The sequence below is a fragment of the Micromys minutus genome (assembly GCF_963924665.1).
Source record: "Micromys minutus genome assembly, chromosome: 10".
NCBI classification, from domain to species: domain Eukaryota; kingdom Metazoa; phylum Chordata; class Mammalia; order Rodentia; family Muridae; genus Micromys; species Micromys minutus.
Window position 1 is genome coordinate 53,798,284 of NC_137979.1, and position 26,123 is coordinate 53,824,406.

The following is a 26,123-nucleotide window of genomic DNA, read 5'->3' on the forward strand; positions in this document are numbered from 1 at the left end:
CAAGGCTGAGGGACAGAAACTGAGAATTGGGGTTTCTGAGCCATCCATCTCTGTTCCTGGTGCTTTCCACCTTTGAGCCCACGGCCGCGTGCCCATCTTGCCTCCTTGGTGCCCCAACACCTCCAGAGCAAGGAAACGTGGTAATGTTTCCTGTAGTACCGAAGGCAGCACAGCCTTCTTGGGGTCCTTTTATGCATTTACTCCAAATGTTCTTTGAGGGCTCTGCCAGGTGCAAACACTACTAGAGTTGCTGGGCCCCTCAGCATACTCTGATAGGAAAGAGCCTTACACACATGCGCACATTAAGGCAGCATTTTGTGCGCATGCGCATACTCGTTGAGCGCAGAGAACAGTCTCCAGCGTTGTCCTTCAGGAGCTGTCTCCCTTGTATTCTGAGGCAAGGTCTTTCATTGGCTTCAGGTGTGGCTATTCAGCTAGGTTGGGTGGTCATGAGACCTGGCTCAACCTCCTCGGGGCTGGGATTATAAGTACCCCACCATCATGCCCACTTTTAAAAACATGGGTTCTAGAGATTGAATTCAGGTCCTTCATGCTTATGAAACACACACGTCACTGAGATTGTTATTTCGCCAGCCCTCATGTCAGCATTTCTGAACTTACCTTCTGGACTGCTGACCCGCTATCCCAAGAGTGGGTTATGCCGGCAGGCTGCGGACTGTGGGGGATGGGAAGCCACTGGAGAGCTTTAAACAGGAAGGGCCTGCTCCATCTGGTACTACTGGCTGATGTGCAGGAGTGGCTGTGAGAACCCAAGGGTGACCTCAGGGAAGGGAGTACTGAAGACAGAGTAAGTAGAAGGATTTGGGAAATATTTTAGGTTAGGCCCCTCAACAGCGGGACCACTAAGTCTTTGAGTATGCTTTGAAGTGAGGACTGCCCCATATATTGTGGGAAGCTTGGCAGCATTTCCATCCTCTACCCAGCAGAGTCAGCAGCATGCCTCCTGTCAATGTCAGCAAAAACCAAAACCCCAAAAAAAACAAAAACCAAAGCACCCCACCAAACCAAACCCACAAAACAAAAACAACCCCAAACTCTAGACATCCCAGGAGCAAAATAGCCCCCAGCTGAGAATCCTGACTGGGTGGCCTCAGCCATACCTGCTGACAGACTGGATGTCAGTGGGCGGGGGTGCGGATAGGGGAGGCCACTGTTGAACAGAAGATCTAATTTTGAGCTTCCATTCTCATGACACCTGATAACAACCCTGGAAGGGTATTTATTGTTCATGACCTCAGATCATCCCTCCACCTCTGTAGGGCTGGGTGGAGAAGCGGCATTCACAGCCACCAGGGGTAAACCTTGGTGGACTGATTCAAGCCACTGGCTCTTCATGAGGGTGTTGCTTCAGGCAGGTGACCCGTGTGTGAACATTCTGTCCTTTGCTTCTCCTTGGGACCCGATCCCCTCTCCATGGAAGATGTAAGACCCAGAACGTCAGGAGGTTAGGTGGGAGTTCAGCATCTTAGGGGTAAAATATTGACCTAGTGGATGCAAATGTGAATGCAGAGAGCATTACAATAAGCAGGTCTGTGCTGGGCATTGCAGGACTGAGGGACGGGAAGGGAAGTAGGGGGTGAGTGTAAGGGAGATGCCTCTCAGAGGAAGATGTCAGGGGAGGGTGAGCAAGATGCTTTGCCAGCATCAGTCCTTGGCTTTAGAAGCTGGGTTTGGGGGTTGGTGACATAGCTCAGTTAGACTTTTTGCCTGGTATACACAAAGTGGGTTCCGTCCCCAGCACTAAGACTGGATGTGGTGCTTTGCCTGTACCCTAGCACTCCAGGAAGGTGGAGAAGCAGGAGGATCAAAAATTGAAGGTCATCCTTGACTATACAGGGTTTGAGGCTAGCATGGATTATGTGAGGTTCTGGTGTGTGTGGGGGGCACAGCATACGTGTAGAAGTGAAAGACATTGTTAGGAGTCAGATCTCTCCTTTCAGTGTGTGAGTCCTGAGGATTGAACTCAGGTCCTCAGGTTTGTTGGCAAGTGCCTTTACCTACTGAGCAGGTGAAAGATGGAAGTCTTCTACAGAATGTGTCTGGAGTCAGTGCCATTGGCTTTCGAAGAACCCTGGATGGGAAACATGGGCGAGCGAGTCCAAGGCTGCTACCCGATACGGGATGCAAATGACAGCGGCTCACTCAGCAGTGATCAGTGTCTTTATTCATACACGCTTGCTTCCGAACTACAGTGAGTGCATCTAACAGAGAGAGTCATGCACACGAAGAGTAGAGGGTACACAAATCCAAGAAAGCTAGGCAGTAATTTACATGTCTACCTCACCTGCTAGGTAACCAGACAAGCAGTGGCTTATCAGTAAAGGCCTGTTCAGGCAACAGCCTCAACCTTCACTCCTTCCTCCAAACCAATTTGGGGTTTTGCATTTTTTTTCCAATAAGAGATTTAAACATGGTGCATCCTTCATAAAACAGAAATCACGTAGGAAACGCAACTCCAAATGCATCTGATCATCTATAAAAGATATTCTGAAAAACCTTCATAGTCAGGATAGGTTGATTCTTAGAAAAACCTTTAACCTCAAAATAGTAACCACCTTTGTGTATAATTTTTAATAGTCTACTAAACCTCCCAAGGAGAGAGTCACATTTTTCCAGGCAAAATATTAACAAAAATCTACAAACATTGATCACAGAATAGTTTTTAAGTTAAGCAGGAGACAAAAGACAGTGTTGTTTAATCAGAAAGTGCAAAGCCACCTTTTGTCATAGTTTAGAAAAAGGGGGTTCTTACAAAGTGGGCTGGATAGGTGTTTTCTCAAAAGTAGGGTTCTGTCTGCTCACATCCATGGAAATGGAGTCAGATGCCTCCAGCATACTTAATGCTGCCTCTTCTGGGGATAGTAGGTTTGCATTGCCCAGTGGGCAGAATCCTTATAGGGCATCTCTCCATTTTTATCAAATGTGAGAGACTGAGGGACCAGAAGCAACTTGAGACAGAGTTAAAGCACCCCCTTCTTGCTCTGACTTTTATGGTGCCGAGTGCGGTCTTCTGGGTCCCCAAGAATGCTTTCCTAGGGCTGGATCAGGAAGGGGGGCTATAACGCCATCATACCTACAGTTGAAAGACAGCCAAACCTTAGGCAGCTATCTTTAGCATCTACTAAGAAAGAGAATACCATCCGGCAGCCAATCCATTGTGGACTCCAGACCTCACTGGCCATGGGAAAATTCTGCCATGGGGATGCCGATCATGGGAACTCTACCCAGCCTGCGTGAAAACCTCCTATGGGCTCCACACTATTGGAATTTTATGAAATTTTTACTATTTTAAAAACTCACTTGAAAAGAATTGTTATTAAAGTCCTCTATAAAAAGTACAAATAGCCCAGGATATTCAGGTCTTCTATTGGAGTTAATAATTTCTTGTTTTAGGTTTTAAAAAAAAGTCTTTGGGATTTGTGGGCTTCCGGGGAGGGTCACAGTAAGGCTGTTTAACGACTTGGTGTGTCTTCTGTGTTTATGGACTGACACCTGACCACATGAACAAGGGGCACAGAATGCTGAGCCATCCACACTTTTAAACGGTTCCTGTAGTGTCACGGGGCAGCGGTAGACACTGTTTCTAGACTGCATCTGTGCATGTCTCAAGCACCCTTTCCTGATTTTCTGGATCATTCTGACAGGAGAAAGTAACAGCTTTTTCTAGATTTGCTGTGCTGGCCCAGTGAGATGAGGCAGGGGCATTGACTGCCCAGCATAGTTTGTTAACAGCAGTTCATTGAAAGCAATTTTGAAACCAGTTTCCTAACACTCTGCCGCATTCGTGTGGACCCACTGCTAACCGGAGGACCTGTCTCCTTCCTTACTAATGTCCCTTCTCTTTCAGGGTTTGCATCCTTTCAGGCCCCTGGCTCAGCACGAATCTCCTGAGCGTGATTGTTTGATGTGTTCAGTCGTGATGTGGGGACGGGTGCCCGCGCCCTTCTAGGGTTGTAAACAAACAGGAAACAGTGTGACACGTGTACACAAGAAATAGGTGATTTCATAAGACGAAGGTGAGAAAATGACTGTCAGGTGGCATTGCCTTGCGGAGGCGTTTGAGAAAATAAAGCCCTGCACAAACCTTTCCTATTTTTTTTTTTCTGCTAAGCAGAAGCTGGCAGGTCGCTGTTGGTTGTTTTTGTGACTTCTGGACCTAATCTCAGCAGCTGTAATTATGAGAGATAAAGATGGAACTTAGTGCTTCCAGGGTCTGCTGGCTGGCCTGGTTCTGCCCAGGGCAAAGGACTTCTTACAGTTGAGAGGGTTTGAGAAGGAACAACAGATTGTATCTGACAAAAACCCACATGTTTGAAGGCTGACAGTAACTTCCATTTTCGTCAGTGAAAAGCCCATGCAGAACCACAGTTTCTCTGCCAGCTTTCCATGTCTTTCTGGGTCCGCTCAAACCCTGCTCTTTAATGGTGTTGACTTCTGCTTCCTCCTCTTTGTAATATGTCCGTGGGTGGCTCTTTTGGGGTTGGCAAGGTACCAACTGGAGCTTGTGAGCAACAACACGTGGGGGTCAATACTGGCCTTTGGTAATCTTTCATGTGACCATCTCAGACCAACCTTCCAGAAAACTCTTGGCCTCCTGAGTTTCCCAAATTACTAATAAGAAGGACTAATTAAAGCAAAGGCTACTAGCCAAACTAGGCCATGGAGGTGAGAGGGTAAAGGGCAATCAGTTTAGCTCCTGGGGTTCATCTACCTTGTGAATTAGCTCCTGCCTCCATTAACTCCCAGGGCTGCATCTGGTAGCAATTCTCCAGCTCTTTCCACTCGATCCAAGCACCAGGTAACTTTAAATGCCACAAAGGCAGAGCTAGCAGCCCACTGGCCTGTGCTGGAAGAGGGAAGAGGTACCACTGAGCAATGGCCACCTTCCAGGGGACTATAATACAAAACAATTTCAATGGATTTTCTGGCTCAGAGCCCGATGGGTCCTGTGGAGTTGGATTGTGCTAGGTTTTCCTCCACAGGCAGAGTCTGAGAGCAGGTACTGTCTAATATTCCCCCCATGCCCCCACCCTGTGGATTAAACCCTTCTAGGCACCCTCCTGATTCCGGCCTCTGGTGTGGTTGCTTCAGTTCAAATGGCAGACGATTCCCTGTAGCCCCATTTCACACACAGTCTGTGAAGTGGTACAATGATGTAGAATATTATCAATTGATCCTGTCTAACAGCTGCTAATGGTTATCCACGTGGGTTAGTTTTGTAGCAAAAAAAAAAAAAAAAAAAAAAAAACAGTCTCTGTGGCCCAGATCGTTAAAGTGTATAGAATAGGTGGCATTGTGAACATTTACTTTCTATCATTTCTCCTAAGTTTGTTCTCCAGTGTTCCGTTCCTTAGGCAGATTCTGGTCTGTGGTTTTTATTCCCCTCCTCCCGTTTGAGAATGTCAGTTGGGATTCTCTATGCGTACGAGCCATCCAAGGGATCTCACATATTTTCTAGAGAAGGTGAATCACTTGGAGCCGGATGCTGGCAGTTTTAGGAAGAACCCAGGCCTGCTTGCCAGTGTTGGGAGACAATCAGGCAGCTTGACGCCTCAGAACAGATTGTCTACAAACCCTGTGCTCCTTCTCTGTGGCTTCCCTCGATTTGAGTGGGTCAGCTTCCTGTTGCTGCCCCCCCTGGGAAGAGCAGCCCGTTCACCCCCAAGGCTCCTCTATAAGTTCCTTTACCGTTGGACCAAGCAGAGTGTTGTTGGTGAGGCTAGTTTCCCAAGATGATGAGCTTGACTTCTAAGATCGATACATGACACTCTCCCCTGCTTTTGGAGGTCTGAAGTCCAGAAATCATGAAGGATTGCAGAAGAAACTGCTCTTTTCTGGTTCGGCCCACTCTCCACTCCGGATCTCCTTCTGATTAGGGGTTTTCAGAACAGCCCATGCTCTGTTTCCCAAAGACTCTTGGTGGGTTGCAGGGTGTGTGACTGTCGAGCAGATAGATGGAGGATAACAGAGGAGAGCTTAGCTGGGAGATGTTTCAGGACAGGTGCCTTCTGTAAGGACTGGTGGAGACTTCCATCTTTACTTGTCCTTTATGCTGTAAAAGCCTGCGGCTTCCAAACACCTTGTATTGGGAGGCATTTGGCCAAAGGCATGCTCTTCAAAGACCGGAATGTTCTAGGAACAGCTTTAAGACAGTATGTGCCTCTGAAAAGAGTCTGTTGGTAACAGCTTCAGAGATGGCTCTACACAAGCATGGGGATATTTTGTCTCAAGGGTTCCGTGTGTTCTGGAGTACACAGTGAGTTAGTTATTCTGGGGCAGAAAGACATACTACACTTTTTTGGTGTGTTTATATCACACTCAGAAAGAAATTCTCCTACCTTTTCATCCCAAGAGACATAGGCTGAAAAGAATCAGACACACACACACACACACACACACACACACACACACACAGAGAGAGAGAGAGAGAGAGAGAGAGAGAGAGAGAGAGAGAGAGAGAGAGAGAAAGAGAGAGAGAGAGAGAGAGAGAATTCAGCCTAGGTGCTATAACAATACCACATATATGTGAACGTATCAGGAATACTGGAAGTAAACGTTTCCAGCCGTCCCCAAGAGGAGGAGTGGTGGAGGAATCTGAACAGAGGATAACATGAAGACGTTAACAGAGTCTCATCTCAAAAATAATCCCCACAAACAAAACCGGGGTTTGCAGGTAGAATCAAATATATATATATACATATGTACACATATATAGTAAAAGCCTAGTTAAATGTGTAAAGTAGCCATTCATTTTTAAAATTACATCTACATTAAAAAATTAATATATCTGACAGAGTGCCAGTGTGTGGGGTAGCGGGTAAGAGAGAGCCCAGCAGCAATGAATAAAGCTAACACTTAATCTTAAAGCAGACTAGAAACATGAGCGTCACAAATATAGCACAATTATGTCTTATAAAAATTATCATAATACTCTTTATACTTGATACAATTATATCAATAATATAGATTAACTTGTTATTAAGGTTTATTATAAACATGCAAAATCCATTGCATGATGCACTCGCAAAACATATTAAAATCCTTCTAGCAAGAAAACATCTTTGAGCTGATATAAGCATAAAGAATCTTGACTCTACAGCTCCATGTGTGTCATTCAGTTGGAACTGGGGATGGGAAGCCAAAGTATACTCTTTTCTTTCTTCCATCTCTAAGTGGATGTGGGGCTGCAGAAAGGAGGAAAATCAACCTATAGGGACTGATGCTAGTCAACACTTTGATTAAGTTACTATACATTGTACTTCCATAAACGACACTGCAGCTTGTTAAATAAATAGTACAAAAGGGGATGGGGGGCATACATTTCCGCTTCTTAGGAAGGGTACCCACAAAGGTAGCAAAATATTATTGTGTGTGTGGGGTTGGCTAACAACACTCAACAGTGGCATGATTGCTGATGGCACCCTGGATTGAAGAGTCATCTCCCAGAGATTAAAATGAACATGTACATGGTTTATCCTTGATCTGAAATGATTTCACGTGCTTGTTTAGCAAAGTCCTTAGACGATTTGGCCTCTTAAAAAGAATGAGTTATCGAGATAGTTACCAACCAAGCAGGGGATTACAGATGATGGATTCAACAAATATCTGTCTGAAGTCTTCTTTCATTCTTACACTATGCACTAGGGTTGTGCTATCATGATTGGGAACAGTGATTAGGTTCATCCTGCCCTCTCAGACCCTAGGGACTGTTTCCCTTGGAGCAGAGAACAGAAGTGATTGGGGTCTTGAATAGATGAGCCCCCACCTCTCTTTGCTTTCTCTTTGGGCTTCCTGTTTTCTTTCATTCCAAAGACATCTTGGGAGGAAATGTCTCCATCCCTTGAGTTAGGATGGGTTCGTTTTACTATCTGTGGTTTATTCTGATAGTGAAAATCCAAATGGGGAGGTATGGAGAACATATCAAATCGTACCAAAAACTAGGGTTTGAGTCCCCTCGTTTCCTAAAAGAATTAACTTGTAGCCAGATGTGACTTCTACATAATTAAACTGTACTCTGTACATTATGTCCTCGTCCACTAAGATAATGTTTTTCAATGGAGGGGTGGGGGTGGGGAAAGAAAGTTGATCCCTTATGGACTAATGTCCCCAGAATTTTCAGGCCTCTGTGTAGAACAAAATACAAGGCCATAACCTTAAAATTTTATGGTTAAGAATCACTTCCCGCTGCTGGGGAGGCTGGGGGCTGGGAAGGCATTTGATTTTTATTTTTGAGTTTCATACTGCACTTTGCAAGATTGGGTGCACAAACTGGGGGTTGACATACGAGAACCCTTCAAAATCAGACTGATCTATGTTAGCGATGACCAGCTGATCTGGTGGTGTTAAGACGGGCTGCCCTCTCGTGAAGAACTTGTCGAAGTTTTCTGCTCCTTTGCCGCACTGTAGGGACAAAAAGAAAAAAAAAAAAAAACAGAGAAGAGGTCAGAAGACGCAAATCACTGAGAGTCTTTGGGGGGTGTGCCACAGGGAAATTAGCCTGACTGGGCAGGAAGAATCTTGGAAGGCCTACTGGAATCAGAAGCCAGGCCCAGCAAACAACAGACAGTTTGCTTGATTGTAATTCTTCTCATGTGATAATTCTGAGAATATTCTCAGAATGAAAACCCCAAATGGAAATGCAATGTTGGCTACAACATAGCAGGGACACAGCCTCTTTTACTTCAAAATTATCTCATTGAGCAAGCAGAGCTATTAGCAGTAATGGTGCACACGCTGGGCCATCAGTCATTGCTCCATGTTGAAAAGGCCATGCTACTGATGGTGCCCGTAGGTACCCTTGACAAGGTGAGGTTTCTGTCCCATGTTTGGTTCTTTGTAATAATATTTATAATCAGACAGAAGCTGTGTATCTTTGACATGTAGCTGGGATGTTTTAGAAACTCAAGCTCCTCAGAGTATGGGGTAGGTACGATGACAATGTAGGAGATGAGTTCTTGCCCCCGAGCAAGAATTCTGCATATCTGGATAGAGCTGGTCCAGTGGCAGGCGGGTCAGCATGGAGCTCATTCACAGCATAGTCTCAAGACAGGGGAAGGTATGCGCAGGTAACCTGGGGAGGCACAGCGAAGCCTGTGATCTGTCTTGAATATTATCCTCCTTCAGGGCACACCGAGGCATTCTTTGCAAATGGAGGCTTTTGGCATAGCTTCCCTGTGATTGTCTAACCAGACAGCTGCGTATGCAGTAGTGCACTGGAGTCTTATTCAACTCGTAGTCAATTCTACAAGTTAGAGTTATACAAGACCCATTGCATGATGCATTTGCAAAGCATTAAACTCCTTCTAGGAAGGAAAGAAAGGAATATCCTTACTTTTCCAAAATACCTAGAAAGGTTGTGGCATGTTAAAGTCTCTGGGACTTCCAAGAAAGAGCTGGGGGTTTCACTAATGCTACTAATGATGATTCTGAGCATGCTGTAAACCATTACTCTTTTATCTGCTAGTAGCATAACTGGAACAACATGAACTCATTTTGAGTCAGCATATATTTTAACATAATGAAGAATTCTTGAATCTCTAACATAGGTAACCTGTGAAGTTTGGTAGAGTTGGTAAAGGAACTGTATCTCCCTCTTCATGTCCTTACAAAGACTAACTCTGAAGTTCCACATAGAACGCAGCACTTAGTAAGAGCTCAGCACACACTCTTTATTTAAAACTAAAATCTGTTATACTTATGAGCTGTATTTTCTCATCTATTTTCCAAATGGGTTTTCTAGAGAAACCCATTTTGTTATAACTTTCCACTTCCTTTGCAGCAAATTAAACACACTTCTAAGTGTCTATGGAGATAGAAAACATGTCCTAAGTTCAAAGTAAGGACTTCAAGAACAATAGTGTCCTTTTACAATATTATTTTCATTTAATAAGTAGTCATTGTACTCTAAACTCAAGGACATTTTACACTTAGTGATACAGTGTCTCTCTGTGTGTGGGAGGCAGTTGAGGGTGATGTTGTGGGGGACAGTATGTCCTCAAGCCACTCCGTGGAGTCCATACAGGTGATAAAGCACATTCTACATATCAGTCTGGCTCCCACATATGAAACCATGAAACTTTGGCTTTCAAACTGTATGTTCCCATGATGCTTTTCTTTGCAAGAATTTAAAGCACTTCGAAGCAAAGGTCAACAGAGGCAGAGCCTGCAACCATATGACCCCACATGCAGAGGATATCACGGAAAAGGGCTCTTTATCAGGCACGTAAGGAAATACTATTTCTTCTCAGGAAATAATCAGCGGGAGTCTATATTTTTGATTCATAAATCAAGTAAACAACAGAAGCTGGTTTCTACTACGATACTACATTCAACTCTATTCCAATGATGTAAACATGTAAAGAAACAGTTGTCTTTTTGGTAAGACTTGATTTTCAACCTGGTAAAAATTTTCCTTCAGGAAACCTATCTTTGTAAGGTTGCCATAACTTAGACAAGGGGTTCAATTGTCAACTAGTGGTTAGAGAGGGATACTGCTAAATTTCCTAAGATGAAGGACTTCCCTGCTCCCCTAAATATTTATTGGTACAAAGTATCAATAATGTATCTGTTGCTTCTGTTGGGAAACACTGGACCCCATATATCTAGACTGTAATGAGAGGTCCCGTGGTGTGAAGGAACCAAGTAAGAAAATTAGGCAAAAGCAGCCAGGTGTGGGAGCAGAGCATGGAGACAATGAAGAAGGCCAAAGACAAAAACGATGTAAGCAAGTGTTACAACCCTATGAGGGTTGACTTTGAGAGAACTCCCTTTTGGTGATGAATGGGTACCAACTGCCTGGAAGAATTCAAATGCATTTACTGTTGATGCTTTCAGAGGGTGGGCATGATCATCCTTAAGAAGACATCACTTGTCATCTTTCTTATACTGACAATGCTGAGAGAAAGAGAGAGACAGAGACAGATAGAGACAGAGACACAGAAAGAGACAGAGACAGAGAGACAGATAGAAAGACACAGAGACACAGAAAGAGACAGAAAGACAGAGACAGAGAGAGTGTCTGGCAAATGAAGGCTTTAAAAAAACTGACTCAGTTTAGGTGAAGAGACCAGAGGCAAGGGCAGGCTGAGTTCAGAGAATAAAAATTAAATCACTGAAATTCAGACACATTAACCACGAGACAAACAAAACAAAAATACAAAACCAAAATAAAACAAAACAAAAACTCTCAAACAATCCACCAAAAAAACAATGAGGGGTGTAAGTATAGCTTAGCAGGAAATGGGGATGATAGCCTATGAAAAACTGGGGGTTGAGACTGAAGATGAGACCCAAGACTCAGAAGATGTTTTATTCTGAGGGTTGTCATACCAGAGTGAGCGGCATCCCAAAAGGCAGCGTGAATATTTTAATAATAAATCTCACATTGCAAAAATTATAAATTAACCTTACACTAGAGAAAGTCTCTCAAAGATGAACCTTCTAAGCTTCTAAGCAAAACCAGGCCCAGGAACAGATGATCTCTTTTAGGAAATCTGGAGGCCTTGAACTACTATTTAAAGATGGTATGCAGAGATCTTAAAGCCATCAGCAAAATCAGACAAGGATGATAACAATCAGATCTCTTTGAACACTTTTGCGGAAGATAGTGTGTTTAAGAATCTATTGTTCACTGCCTACGACCCAACTTTGAGATCGTTGGCTCGATGGGTAGATGCCACCTTGGAAGCTGTGTAGGGAGTAAGAGATGGGAGGAGGCACCCAAATGGGATCTGTGGATCAACGAGTTAATCAGTGCCACAAGAAGCTAGCTTGGCTGCAGATGTTCTCCCAACATTATTAAGCCTTTTGAAGGACAGCCTCTAATAGCAGCTAGGACAACAGGCAAGTTTGGGTTGTTTGTGACCTCTGAGTTCTAGACCTATAGGTCTTCGTGGCAGCTAGATAACCTTATGAACAATGCCGCTGGGGTGACTAGGCCTAGTATCTGCCTCCAAAGGCCATGGACAACTCTCATGAGTGGAAACTTTTGCCAGCAGCGGGACCCAGGACAAACTCAGAAGAGAAATGGGCAGCTGGTATGTGAACCCAGGAAGGTTCCTTGGTCTCCTTGGGAACAGGTTGTGCCTGGTGCTGAGTACTGACACTTGGGGAGGGATAGAGTGAGGGGCCTGACCAGAGATCAAGAGGCCTAGGGGTAGCTTTAGGAATCTCATTATATGTCTCTTTAAAGGTAAACTGGGGATGTGACCACCCACCTTCCAGGGCTCTGGTGAGAACTATAGGACTTATTCTAAACGATGAGACATTATACATATAGATGATAGAAACATGAACCAACAGCCCTGCATGCAAATAAATGGCATTTGAAGAATGAATAAATCTCATCAACAATCTGCCTTCTCTTTTATCTCTTTATTAAGGAATTAAAATCTTTGTCATTCTTGATATCTCTACCCAAATGATTGGTTTCAATCAACTAGATACAATCTAGAACCACTTGGGAAGGCAGTCTCAATGAGGGATTGCTAGATCAGGTTGGCCTGTGGATAAGTCTATGAGGGATTATCTTGATTACACTGAGGAAGCCCTGTCTACTGAGGGTGACACCATTCCCTAAAACAGGGATCCTGAACTATGTAAGAGTGGGAGAAACTAGCTGAATGTGAACACACATGCACTTCCTCTTCTCTTCGCCATGGATATGACCAGTGAGTCCAAGTTTTTGCTACCTTGATTTGCCAAAAAAAAAAAAAAAAAAAAAAAAAAAAACCCAAAAAAGGACTGTGAGCTAAAATGAACTTTTTCTCCCTTAGGTAGCTTTTGTCAGGGTATTTTAACACAGTGACAGAAGAGACACCACCCACCCATTTAGTAAATTCACCAATCAGTAAAGTGAACCCACGAGAAATCACACAGAGTAGAGATGTCACAGAGCATAGAATACTGCAGACCCAACATGGAATCTGGGTTGCAAAGTTTTGTGACCACATCCTGCGTGGCAGGCAGCCTTCCAAACCCTTTGGTTCTGTGAAAAGGGAGGAGGGAGGAGACTGAGCTGTACTGTAGGGCGTGGCTTCTTGCCTGCAAGTCTTACCCCTGAGAGGCCCTGAGCACAGCGGTGTATGTGTGGTCTACACTCTATGGTGTCTCAGGAGTGTGGGGTACAACTCCTAGGTCACTGGCATGGGAACATGAGCGGGTCTAGAACGATGACCACTAGGAAGCAAAATCACACAAATCCCAGCCAGGTCACCAGAACGCAGAACAAATGAAGCAGAGAGCTTGGCTGCAACAGCACAGAGATAAAAAGAAATGCAGGGATCTCGGCCTACAGTTGCTAGATATGGCAGGGCATCCTAGGCACTGGGAGAGTGCTTCCCTACATAGAAGACTTTGTTCTGGGGAAGACTATAGCACTGTGCTCTACAGTGTGACCGTTAATGAGACTATCACCCATTCTCTGCAGTTCCCTGTGTATCTTTGCTTGGGTTAAGTAGCCATTGGCAGACCCAAGCTGGCATGACCTGCCTTATGTTTCCTGGGAGGCCAGGTCAGCTGTGTGGAATTCCCTGCGGGGAGGGGCTCTGGCTACTTCTCTGCCCTTTCCATGTAGATCAGCATGCTCAGGGAAAGTCTCGATGCAGGATGAGGGATGAGGGCAAGCAGAGGCACGCGGTTAACGGTGAAACGTGACGTTAGTTTGCTTAGACACTCAAGGTTCTGGAAATGTGCTCACCGAAGGCCTGGATGCCCACTGAAGCCAGTGCATTTTGGTACAGAAAGTCTGGAGAATAAGAACGGACAGAGGAGAGGAATTGGAGATGTCGAGAATCAGGAACGGCTGCGTGGAGAATGCCGTGAACCCACAAACCTCTGCGGTACATTGCTATGTGAAAGACGCAAGATGCGAAATGCCATACTGTCTCCTTACGTACAGGTTTATACATGCATGCCACATTCTGGAAGGTCACAGAAAGGATCATGAATCGTGGGACTAGAAGTTAGGGTTGGGGCAGGGGAGGCCATCTTTTCTTTCCTATTCTTACCACTTGGCTGATGATTTGGCTGCAAATGGATAGTATTCTAGTGGTAAAAACAGCCTGAAAGATACTGAAACCTCCTCTACTTCTGGCCAACATTCTCTAGGATGAAGGACTAGAGAAGGGCTTTGGTTTCTGGGACACCATTAGACACACTCAGCTTGCCTATTGCCTTAGGAAGGGCAAACACTGGAGGGAGTCTATTTTTATCTGTGAGTTCGCTGATAGGTGCAGGATGTAAGTCCGCAAAATGAGCCCATTCGTGGTCAAGCATAACGTCCCACACCTTTAATCCTAACTCTCGGGAGGCAGAGGCAGGGAGATCTCTGAGTTCAAGCAGGCCAGCCTGATCTTCAGAGGGACTTTCAGATGAGCCAGGGCTACACTTTATCAAACAAAACAAAACAAAACAAAAAAAGTGAGTGCACTTGTGTATGTGTGTGTGTATGTGTGTGTGTTGTACGAAAACAGGTACATTTGTGTATGCAGGTGAATGAGAAGTGTGTGCTCATATAGGTCAGAGGACAATCAGCTGTTATACCTCAGAACATCTGTCTACCTTGTTATTTTCAGACAGTCTCTTACTAGTCTGGAGCCTCCCATGTAGGCTAGGTTGGCTAGCAAGTCCCAGGGATCTGCTTGTCTGGGGAAATGGTTGTGTGCTTTTCCATGAGCACAATCCTAAGGGATAAAGTATTACAGCCCATGCATGCATGAGGGTGAAGGGTCAGTCTTACCAAGTGTTATTTTCTATGGGAGAAAAATGTGCACTCCATTTAGTCTTTCTTTGTATTAATGGCCAGAGCTAGAGGATTTAAAGCTCTCTTTTCAAGAGTAGTACAGCGGCTGCTATTGTTGGCTCTTGACATTTGGACAATCTGAACACGCCAGTGTGGGGCAGACAGGGTTTGTATGCACAATGTCCTTAACCACCAAAGCTCTAAGAGTACGATTTATTTATATTTATTATTATTTAAAACGTTTTATTTTTATAAGCAGAAAAACATTGGGAGAATGGTTATTAAAGAATAGAAGAAGCTGCTTCTAATTCACCAGCAAAAGATAGGGAGAGATTTAAGGCTTAAATCAAACCCTAATGCACCACGATGTGATTTCTCCTGTCCCCAAGGATGGTTAGTGTTTTTTAAATTGTCAGCAAAGCTCCTTGAGTCTTGAGCATCTCAGTTTTAATTAGCATTTCTGTTACTGGCTCAACGGGAAGACCAGGAAGATGAATCTGCCTGCCACTCAAGAGGACTGATTAGCTGTGCCAGAGGCATTCTCTCAGTTAGACAGTCTCTACAGACAGCCTCCTTCACCTGGGTAGCTGCTGCTCTATACACGTAACTCTGCAGACTCCTTATTAAAAGAACACCATGCCATAAGATATTCTCAGGGTTAGAAAATATGCACAGAATTATCTATGTTTAAATAAGCATGACACCAGAAACATAATCTCAAGTGGTACAGGAAAGTGTGTGTATGTGTGCATGTGTGTGTGTGTGTATGAGCATGTGTATGTGAATGTGTGTAAATGTGTATGTGCATGCATGTGTGTGTATGAGTATAAGTATATGTGTGTGAGTGTGTGTAAGTATGTGTGTACATGTGTGTATTTGTTTGCATGTCTGTGTGAGTGTGTATAAGTATGTGTGTGCATGCGAGTGTGTGTAAATATGTGTGTGTACATGTATGTGCATGTGAGTGTGTTTGGTGTGTGCATATGTGTATGTGTGTATGTGAGTGTGTGTAAGTATGTGTGCATGTGTGTGAATGTGTATGTGTGTGTAAGTATATGTGTGTGTGCATGCATGTGTGTATATGTGTGTGTGCATGTGAGTATGGGTCCAGAGAACAAATCAAAAGAGGACAAAGCAAGTATGGTAAAACATTAACATCTAGGGAATCTAGGTAATGTAGACATTTTTTATGTTATCCCCCATTCCTTGCAGTGCTGGGATTGAACCCAGGGTCCCATGCAAGCCAGTCGAGTGCTGTACCTCTGAGCTCCACTCCAAGCCTTTGGCTTTTCAAGACAGGATCTCACTATATAGTTTGGAGTGTCTTCCTCCTGAATACTGATGTTACTGGGGTGCTGCCACTATGCCCAGCTTCCCAACTCCTTCAGAGGTCTGAGTTCTTTCAAAGTAATTCAGAAAATAACTGCCAACCCCAAACCATCACCATATTCTCTAAATGAGCGAATAATGTCATTCAAAGGGGGGCCGCCAGCCTGTGAGCATCCCTCTTGCTGCTCCCCTTCATGGTGGTGGGGTGGGGGAAGGAGCCATGTCTGTGCCTGTGTTTGCTGGTCTCACCGTCTTTGGCTCTTGCTATAAGGATAACAATACTCCAGTGAAAGTTATTCTAGCTTTTCCTACCTCTGTTTGATGAAGCAACCACAGCAATTTCCCAAGAAAGGCTGTCTCTGAGAAAATGCTGTGCCTACCTGTGAATCCAGGAATATTTAGTTCTTAGTGTTGACTTTGCAGATTAACACCCCTCCTCCCCCTAATATCCCTTCCAGTATAGCGGCTACTTCTGGATCATCTGGAAAGGGGCAATTGAGCTTGTGTGTGTGTGTGCCAATGGATAGAACTCAAAAACAGAAGAGAAAAAAAAAAATCAATGACCTGTGTGCTCATGGTATCTGTACATACTGCTGCTGATTTCAGGTGGGGAAATGGGGTGAAGGCTACTTCCTTTGTGTGACTAACACAACAGGAGAAATGCCTCAGTGGTCAGAGTGCCTAGCTGGCATCTAGAAGCTTTCGATTTTTAGACCAAGCAGAAAGGGGACCTTTCCCTCGGTGACAGGCAGGTAGCCACTGGGCTGGCTGATTTGTTCTCATGTGGCACATTCTCAGCAGCTTGACACCACAGGTCTGGGACCAAAGACAGACCTTTTCAGAGGTCACATTTTTGAAGAAGATCAGCATCTTCTTCCCCAGTCTTCTGAATATGGACAGACCTTCTTCTAATGACTCAGGTTGGCCATGGGGAACACTGGGCACAACTCAGCTGACGTTTCTGGTGCATATTTCCTTGAGTAGCTCGCAGGGACTGAGCTTGATGGTGTTTTTCTCATAAGGATGGGAGGCAGTTGTCTAGTGGTTTCCCTTATGGGTTGGAGCAGTTCACTTGCCTGGTTTTATTTTGGCTTTAAGACAAGTTAGCACAGGAAAGCTTACCAGGTCTAGGGACAATTCTGACTTCACAGTGGCACGTGGTAGCCTTTGGGGGACAGACATGGCTCTCTTGTGGGCTAGTTCTTGTCGTCACTGGTCAGTGTAAGCCAAGTACTTCCCTTGCTGCTGACACCACAGGAAAGTAGTGTCCCCATTTCCGATGCCCACCCTTATGTTCATTGCTCTCTTGTGTGCGTTCCGGCTGCAGAAGTGCCATTGGTCTTGGCTTCGATGATGGCAGGAGATGGAGGGTCCTCTACAGAACTTGCTGATGGAGCGCAACACAAAGGGTCTTTTGCTGTGACACCTCACACTTTGCATGACACTTTGGACTAAAGGCTAACTTAACTCTTAAGTTGTCACTTAACTGACAAAGCAAAGATGATGGACAGACTGTATACCTAGGGAACCTTGGTTCCTATAGGTCAGTCCCACGTTTGCCCTGCTGGGTAGAGTCTCCCCTTCCTAGCACGAGACCAGTGATTCTGGAACGGTTTTTTCTTTAGAGGATTAAGAGTTAAGAAGAAGAAAACAACAACAACAACAAACAAGCAAAGCCAAAGATGGAAGGCTCCTGAATCTACAGGCACAGAGGAGATGCCCAGAAGCAGCCAGTACTCTGAGCACGGGCAGTCCGAAGCTGGCACTCGACAAGGAAGCCGGGCCGGTACAAACCGGAGAACAGCTAATGGCCTTTAATCCTGCAGATCTCAGGAAAATTGAGTCTCCAGTGCTTGTTAGAAACCCACCAGGAAGCCCCGAAGGTTGTTGAGCAGGCTTGTTAGAGGTGCTCAGAGGTGGGGGTTCTGTGGGCCCTCAAAGCCGGGCTCACTGTGGGGACATGAGCAAAGTCAGAGGTTCCGGCAGCCACACTGCCTGGGTGTTTACAATAGAGAGACCTATGTGCTCACTCCTCTTTGAACCAACTACCTGTTGCTTTTCCCCCCTGCAGACTCCTCTGAGTTTGCATTTAGCCATGGATGGTGAGGCGGTGAGGTGTGTCTCACCGAGGAAGCTGGGAAACCACTTCTCTCTGCAGTCCTTTCTCCCCACTATTTGTGCTAACCACATCGTGGCTTTGACCACGCTGCTTTCCTCTGTCCTAAATGACCTTTTGACCCCTGAACTCTTGTTGGCATGGTATTTCTATACCAGCACCATGCCATGCAGACAGAGTGACACCCCAGGGACCCTTGCATGATCCACCTCCCCCGAAATTAGGAGGTAACTGCTCTGTGTCTGTAGCCTGGGCGTGGGGTGGAGACTGAGCTCAGGGGTGGCTCTTAGATGCCCTGCATGTGACCAAGAACTCCTTCAATTCTCTCTCTGCTTGGACTCTTTTGCTTTGTGACAAAACAAAGCATCAGACCCCCGCTTGCTTTCCCCTCCTCCCTGAATGGTCTTCTCCGAAGCCTGGCTTCTGTCCCTGCGTTTTTTGTTTTTTTGTTTTTTTTTTTGGCTAGTGGAGAGGAGGCTGGGGGTGTGGGGGAGTCAATTGACCTGATTAATTTTAGTTTGTCTTCGGTCTGTACTAAAAATGTCTGAGGAGAATGAAGTCCAGCGGGCTGGCCACTGCCAGTGTTATTCTTGGCGCAGAGGACGCATGGGCACATCGGAGGATGGATTTGTGGCTGCTACTCAGCAGCTCTGCCACCACAGGGGGTCCCCTTGGCCTACTCAGCCAGGCTGGTTAGACAGGTGGGGGCTGACCCAGTGGAGTGGAAACTTCTGACACTGGTTATGGATGATGGTGGCTTGCCTTACAGTTTCTAGAGAGATCCAGGCTCTGTAGGGCTGAGACTTGGAAGGGGTGGCACTCTGGGCAGATGTCCTGGGTACTGTGGAATGGGGTTTATGGGGGTTGGCTTCTTAATGATACTCAGTTTAGTTTAGCACTGGAGACAGAGACCTTGAGAATGGGCACACTGGCTGTCACTTACCATCAGAGGCAGCTGCAGGGCTGCCACCAGCAGCCTAGTGGCGAGGACCCTGACCCATCCTTCCAGTATCTGGCAGCTCTGTTTTCTCGTGACCTATTCAGCCTCTGTGTGTTTTGGCTTTCTCAACTGCAAAGCTGGGACAATCATGTCTGTCTGTCTCACAGGGGTGTTGGGAGAATTATGTAAACCAATTGTTTGAAAAGCGCTGGGAACCAGGCTGTCATATCATGGGATAAATAGGATTTTAGACGTGGGAATCACATAGTAGAAGCTGAAGAAAGCCTGCGGTGCTGACACTGGTGGTGGCCGCCCACTCCGTACAGTGGACGTAGAAGCCACTGTGGGAACTGTGTTCGGATTCTCCCTGTGGAAAGGTGGAGATTCAGGTGTGCTTCAGGGCACCGTGGCGGGGCAGGATGAGGGGAGGGCTAGGGGAGCAGGCAGGTTTAGGAGATATGAGACCTGAGTCCTGTCAAGGATCAGGCAGAGGAAGCTCTGTAGTGTGCAGTATCCCCAGTGTTCAGTGCAGACTGCTGGCTAATGGCCTGTGTGTTCTGTGGCCATCCTTTAGAGGGTAAGAGTCTGTCCTCTGTCTTTACTCTGTAACGGCAGTGGAACCCTGGCCATCAGATTCTAGGACTGTGCACAGTCTGAGCAGCCATTTCCCTTCCTCTGCCAAAGCTAATGTCGCCAACCTCCTACCTCCCAGAGAAAGGGGAAGGGAGGAGGGCCGTGTCTGGGACGAGGGATACAGAGCTACGTGTACTGGCCTGTCTTTCTGGACTCACCACTTTGGGCTTGAATGGCGGTTGGATCTCCCTGTTCTCCAGTTTCTCCCAGTCGATCCTCCTGAAGAAGGCATGCTCTCTGACATCCCTCTCCCCCTCGGGCCCGCAGCCCAGCCGCTTGGCAGGGTGTTTGGTCATAAGCTAGAGAGAACGAAAGAGACAAAGCCACAGATGAGTGACAGAACCTTCCCCGGCCAGCCCTGCCTCTGAATAGATGGCGGTGCTGCCTGACTAGGCTCTGGAAGTCCACCAAGAAGCACACATGTTGGGTGGCAAATATGGCCTCTGTGCAGTGATTTTCACAGTAAGGAAGCGGTTGGAACTGATGACCGAATGGAAGAGAAATTCAAACGGGCATCTGCATGTATCATGTGCTTTTGAAGCTGGCATCCTTGTATGTAGACGGGGTGCGGGGACTGGGGATATGTCACAGTAGTAAGGAGTCACCTTTACAGGGTAGAGGGCTCTAGGTTCAAACCTTAGCATTGCCAAAGGGGAAGCAGGAGAAAACTGGGAGGGGAATCAGGGAGGGAAGGAAAAAGAGAAGTTTGTGTAATTTACATGAATGCCCGATTTATAAAAACAAAACAAAACAAAAACAAACTCGAGATCATGGGAAATCATGTGTGCTGAGTACCAAAGGCGGGCATCACACAGAAGCATCACATTCCTCTTCAATGCCTGGATCAAAATATCACCAGGCTCACAGGTTAGGATAATACACATTGCAGCAAAGACAGCAAGTGGCCCATTTTGAGGTATCTGATGTGGGACTCAGAGGGCAGTGTCAACCCGGAGCTCTTTCACGACAGGAGCTCCTCAGCTGCCACAGACAGCTTAGCCTTGACCTTCAACACACTAAATAGGGAACACCGAGTATGGTACACTCTCTTTTGATACATTTAAAAAGGAATTGTGTAACTTAAATCATGACCACTAAAGACCAATTAAGTCTACCACCACCAATTAAGTTGCTAGCATTTCCCTGAAAGAAGAGCTGGCCAAGGACCCAGAAGGTTCAAAACAGTTCTATTTATAATAAATAGCCTCCAGCCAAGGCAGGAATAATGCAAGCGCCCTCCTCACTGGGCAGAATACGGGGATAGACTGTTCAACGTCCACACAGCAAAAACCGTTCAGCAACACGTGAGAAGGAAACAGGGCCACACACAGCAATGTCTGTGGGCATGTGTACGCATGACTACATGTGTGGAAGACAGAGGGTGTATGAGTATCTGCATATGTGTAGAGGCCAACCTTGGGTGTTGTTCCTCCTTGGAACACTAGGATTGAAGCTAGGCTGGCCGGTCAGTGAGCCACAGGTCCGCCTGCCTTTGCTTCACAGTGTACAACCACGTAAAACGCCTGGCTGTTTTACATGGGTTCTGAGGACTGAACTCGGGTGTTCGTGCTTACACAGCAAGCACGTTACGTTACCGGCTGCACTACGATTAATTCTGGTCACTCCCCACCCCCACTGCAGTGCTAGGCGGTGGACTGCGAATTGAAGTGCACAGAGTCAGAGAATGGGTCAAGACGTTTGGACAGTACTGGAATGCGAGTCTGTTCTGTCCCTCTACGCCACGCATGTCACCAAACTGCAGCAAAATGCATTTGTGATAGCTCTAGCGTCTTAGAAGTCTGGAAAAGGAGGCAGGGCATGGTGGCACACGCCTGTGATCTCAGCACTTGAGAGGCTTATGGAAGTTCAAAGCCAGCCTGGGCTGCATAGGGGGTTCGGGGCTGGCTGAGCTAGAGAGCAAAACCCTGTCTCAAAAACATCAGCTATGGGAAAGGTATTTCCCCTGCCAGCCATCTGGGTTGGCCACCAGAGAAGAAACCAGCTGTACTCACTCCTTTGCAGATGGAGACAGCTTCCTTGGACAAGGATTTGGGGTAGGACACGTTGTGCTCCATTATAGACTGAAACAGTTCATCTTCATCTTCACCGTCAAACGGAGGCTGTTCCAGACAAAGAAGGGAGAAACGGAAGGAGTAAGGCATTACCACGGTAGCACATAAAGATCTGTGAGAAGAAATGGACCACATTTCCCCACACGCCACAGGCGGCAAGGTTAGCTCGGTGAACACGGAGGCTGATGTGATTATCTTTAATTAGGCTGCTGGTTGTGCGTTTCCCATTTTTAAACTGTCCCTTTCCTTATCTTACCCCGGGCAACCCAAAATAACCTTTAGGGAAAATGTGTTGGAGTAATATGTTTAGCTATTTGCAAATAAATTATAATTAATCCATTAATCTTGTAATTATGTGCTAAAAATCTAATTATGAACAAGTCAGGTTGCAGATGGTTCTGTGTTTAGAGGATGTGTGTGTGGGAGATGCAGAGAATGCTTTTTTTTGTCTTGACTGAGGTGAAGGGAACTTCAGGCCAGGGGCGGCCAGGATCTGGAGCCCTTCTGATCTGACAAGACAGGTAGCTTGCTTGGCGGCAATTGACCGGAGCTAGCTTTTAGATATGTCCTTTGTCCCTTCTAGTGGGCTCAGAAACAGAGAACCTGCGATACCATGGAAGGCAGAACTCTATTTCCCAGGTGGATATCCCACTCACAAAGCCGGTACACAGTCGTTCCTATGATGAGGTTTCTGACTAAGAGCCCACCCAGTGGGCAGGACCCAGAAGAAGCTCAAAGAAGGGAACTTACAGTTGTCACTGAGGTAGAGGTAGCTCTTGGGAGGGGTTGTAAGGAGACCACATAACCTGTCCGTGTCCAGGGTGCCCTTCAAGTGGTTTCTCCATTGCATCTTTTACCCTGAGGGCACTATTCTTTCATGCTCGCCCTAATAGCATGTGCCCAGGAGGATTGGACTTACTGGAAATTCCTGAATATCAACTTTGGTACAACTAACCTTCAGTTTAGCATAAAGATGGCAGGGGCTTCCCTGGTAGAGAGCTTTAAAGGGGAACTGGGCATGGGGCCAGGGCAGGAGAGCCACATGCTCTGAGGGAAAGATGCCAAGTGTATAAAGAGCCCTCCCTTTGGGCCAGGCATGGAGGAATGTAGTTTCTGGGACCTGTGGCCCTTCCTCCCTCTTCTTCCTCCCTTCCTCTCTCCCTCTTCCTTTCCCTCTTTCTCTCCCTCTCTCCTTTCCTTCCTTTCTCCCTCTTCTCCCTCCCTCTTCCCTCCCCCCTTTCTCTCTTGCTCTCTAACTGTAGAGGAAGAGCCTCTTTTCTGGTTGCAAATGCCTGGCTTTGAAAAGCACCGTGATGTGGTGGTGTGCATGTGGGTGAGTAGAAGGAATGGCTGTGAATTAGTTAGGGTAAGATGGGCAGGGCCTGCCATGGTGTGTAGATGAATCCTGGCATCTACAAGGGAGGTCAGCGGTAGTGCAGCTGCAGATGGCCTGTGCTGGGGGAGGGCTGTGCCAGCCAAGAGCAGCAGTGGTGCCCCGCCTGCCGTCCCCTTCTTTTTGGCCCCATCCTCTCCATACCTTTTATTAGACATCCACGCATCACCTCATCTCCCCTAATGAGGAACCTAGAAGGGAGTCTGAGCTTTGGCCAAGGTGTTCACAAGTAAGACAAACGTGCTAAGTTCTGATACGGGCTAAAAGCTGCACCCTGCGAGGATCATGGTGTAGTCTGAATTTAAGGTGAGCGTGTTCGTTCTCCAAAAACTAAATGGTATTTTGGTGGTGGGCGGGGCATAGACTCAATCCCCAGTCATCCGCCGGTCACCTCCCAGTACAGCATTCTAGAATTCTGAGTCAAGTTGGGTTACATTCTTTGTAGGTCTTTAACTCCTTATGCAAAACTAATGGACCTAGGGAGATGGCTCAGTCGACCAACTGCACGCTGTGCCAACACAGGGACTTAAGTTTGTATTCCTGAATACATTTTAAAAAAAAAGTAGAGCATGGGGGTGCATGCTGATACTTTCAGCACTGGGGGGTAGAGACTGGATAGGCTTGCTAGCCTAGTCAGTAAGCTCCGGGTTCCACGGGAAACCTGGTCTCAAAGGAAAAGGCAGAAAACAGCTAAAAAAGACACAGTGGTAACACCCTGGCCTCCATCATACATATAAACACATGCACATGCAACCCTCACATACACATTCATACAGGCACACACATGTGTACAAATACACCACTATCACAGATTTCAAATAATGCCAGAAATGTATGTATATATGTATTATGTATGTATGTATGTATGTATGTGTGTATGTATGTATGTGTGTGTATGTATGTATGCATGTGTGTGTATATATGTGTGTGTATGTATGTATGTGTGTATGTGTATGTATGTATGTGTGTGTATGTATGTATGTATGTGTGTATGTATGTATGTGTGTGTATATATGTGTGTGTGTATGTGTGTGTATGTATGTGTGTGTATGTATGTATGTATGTATGTATGTGTGTATATATATATATGAATAAATGTATAAATTCAAGCTGCTGCTCCCATTTACTGTTGGTCATGTGAATACATCTTAGGTGTCCATGTGGGAGTAGATAATCACTTAGGTATTTATCTCTAGGGAAGGCTAATTCTCCCTCTCTCAACAGTTTTAATCACCTGTAGCTTTATCCAGGGGTGGCATCCCATGTGACTTTCCCCCTGCACAATGGCAGGCCAACTGGTATTGTCATTGTTCAGTTCTTGCTTGTAGTAGCTGGAATAGTGAGGGGCTTTTGTTTTATTTACTTTATTTAATTTTATTTTATTGACAAGGTTTCCCTGAGTGTTCCTGGCTGTCCTGGAACTTGCTCTGGCGACCAGGCTGACCTCAAACTTAAAGATCTGCTTACCTCTACCTCCTGAGTCCTAGACTTCAAGGTGTGGGCCACCACCACCAGGCACTCTCATTCAGTTCGTAAGTGATGATTATTATAGATAGAACATTATAGATACTTCATGGGTATAGTTTCCCTGTCATATTTACAAATATCTTGTTATTTTTTCCCACGATTCTCGGGTTTTCTTATATCGTTTTCAAATAAGATACTATCTATCTGCATTCTTGGTTTTTCCTGACTGTTGCAAACACATTTCTCTTGGTAGCGAGCAGTATTCCCATTCAGAGCCCAAGAGCCACCAAGATCTCTTCAAATGGATTCATGGGTTCTTGGGTGCATTAACAATCGCTTTGAGCACCACGTTTTGATAACAGATGCTAGTGGAAACATCTCCGCATGCCGGCTTCTTTTCCCTCTCAATTGCTTCTGAAGAACTGTCCTGGCTGTGGGATTATGCAGCAAAGGAATGTTGAGCATGTTCATGTTCTTGCGAGGACTCTCTAACTCACCCTGGGGGCCTCTTTACAGATAATTACCTACTATTTATCGGTGCTAAAGGCAGGTCAGTGGTGCCAGGTTATAATTACATCCACCTTCCGTTCTAGTAACGCCAGCCTCTACGGTGTGGGGAGACCTGGGTACTTAACCATTTCAGAGTGCCTCTCTCCCCTACTATCCCTATTCCTGCATCTATTTTTAAGTGTCTGCAAATCTGGACACAGTGTTCCGAGCTCAGCTCCCCATTAAAGAGTCTCGGGTGAACGTGTTGAGCCCCATGCCCCACTGGAGAGCTCTCAGTTTCCATCCAGCAAATGGGGTGATGGCTCCCACAGTACAAAATGCTTCCCGAATCGCTTTCTAACGGGCAGTAGGAAAGGACCCTGCCATGTTGCTTTGCAGATTGCTGAGGACCTAGGGGGACGGGAGAGGGACACATGTGGACCATTTGGGCTGAAGCTCCAATTACTGAGATGAAGTACCCAGTACAGATAAACGTCTGTGGAAGGGGAGGGATGCAGATGAGGGGAGGGTCAGTCCCCTTGTGACAAACACTCTGAACACTTGGAGCCACAGTGATCTCATCAGAGGCCCACAGAGACACTATTAATGCTCCTGTCTAAGCAATTGTGTTTCTCAGGCCATTCAGAAACTGGATACAGGCTCAGGCTATTTAGACTTAATGGCTCCATTTGGCTGCTGACCACTGATAAGCTGAAGGTGCATAAAATTGCAACCAGCCACCTTTCCCTGCCCATCGTTAGCCTTCTGTAGTTAAGGAAGACAAATGTAATGCTGAGTCCTCGGACAAGCTCACAGTCAGTGTTCCTCCTTAGTCCCCGTGTCGATCCGCTCTTGTTGTTGAGTCCCCGTGACTGTGAGGGGCTGTGGGTATTTGAGTGACACCTGTGGCCAAGTTGTAGACT

General features: G+C 46.0%; 1 protein-coding gene across 2 annotated transcripts in view; it reads right to left on the reverse strand.

The window, feature by feature from the left end:
- Positions 1-2,233: 2,233 nt before the first annotated feature.
- PRKCA (protein kinase C alpha) overlaps positions 2,234-26,123 on the reverse strand; it is a 386,490-nt gene continuing 362,600 nt past the window's right edge. The window contains exons 15-18 of one of the 2 annotated variants that reach the window (XM_080924535.1): positions 21,792-21,899; positions 19,938-20,078; positions 13,718-13,765; positions 2,234-8,421 (exon numbers count right to left, since the gene is read on the reverse strand). In XM_080924535.1, coding sequence (XP_080780661.1) covers positions 8,257-8,421; positions 13,718-13,765; positions 19,938-20,078; positions 21,792-21,899 — 462 coding nt within the window. In that variant the 3' untranslated portion in view covers positions 2,234-8,256. The remainder of the gene's footprint in view (positions 8,422-13,717; positions 13,766-19,937; positions 20,079-21,791; positions 21,900-26,123) is intronic. The other variant, XM_080924536.1, reaches the window with a different exon arrangement.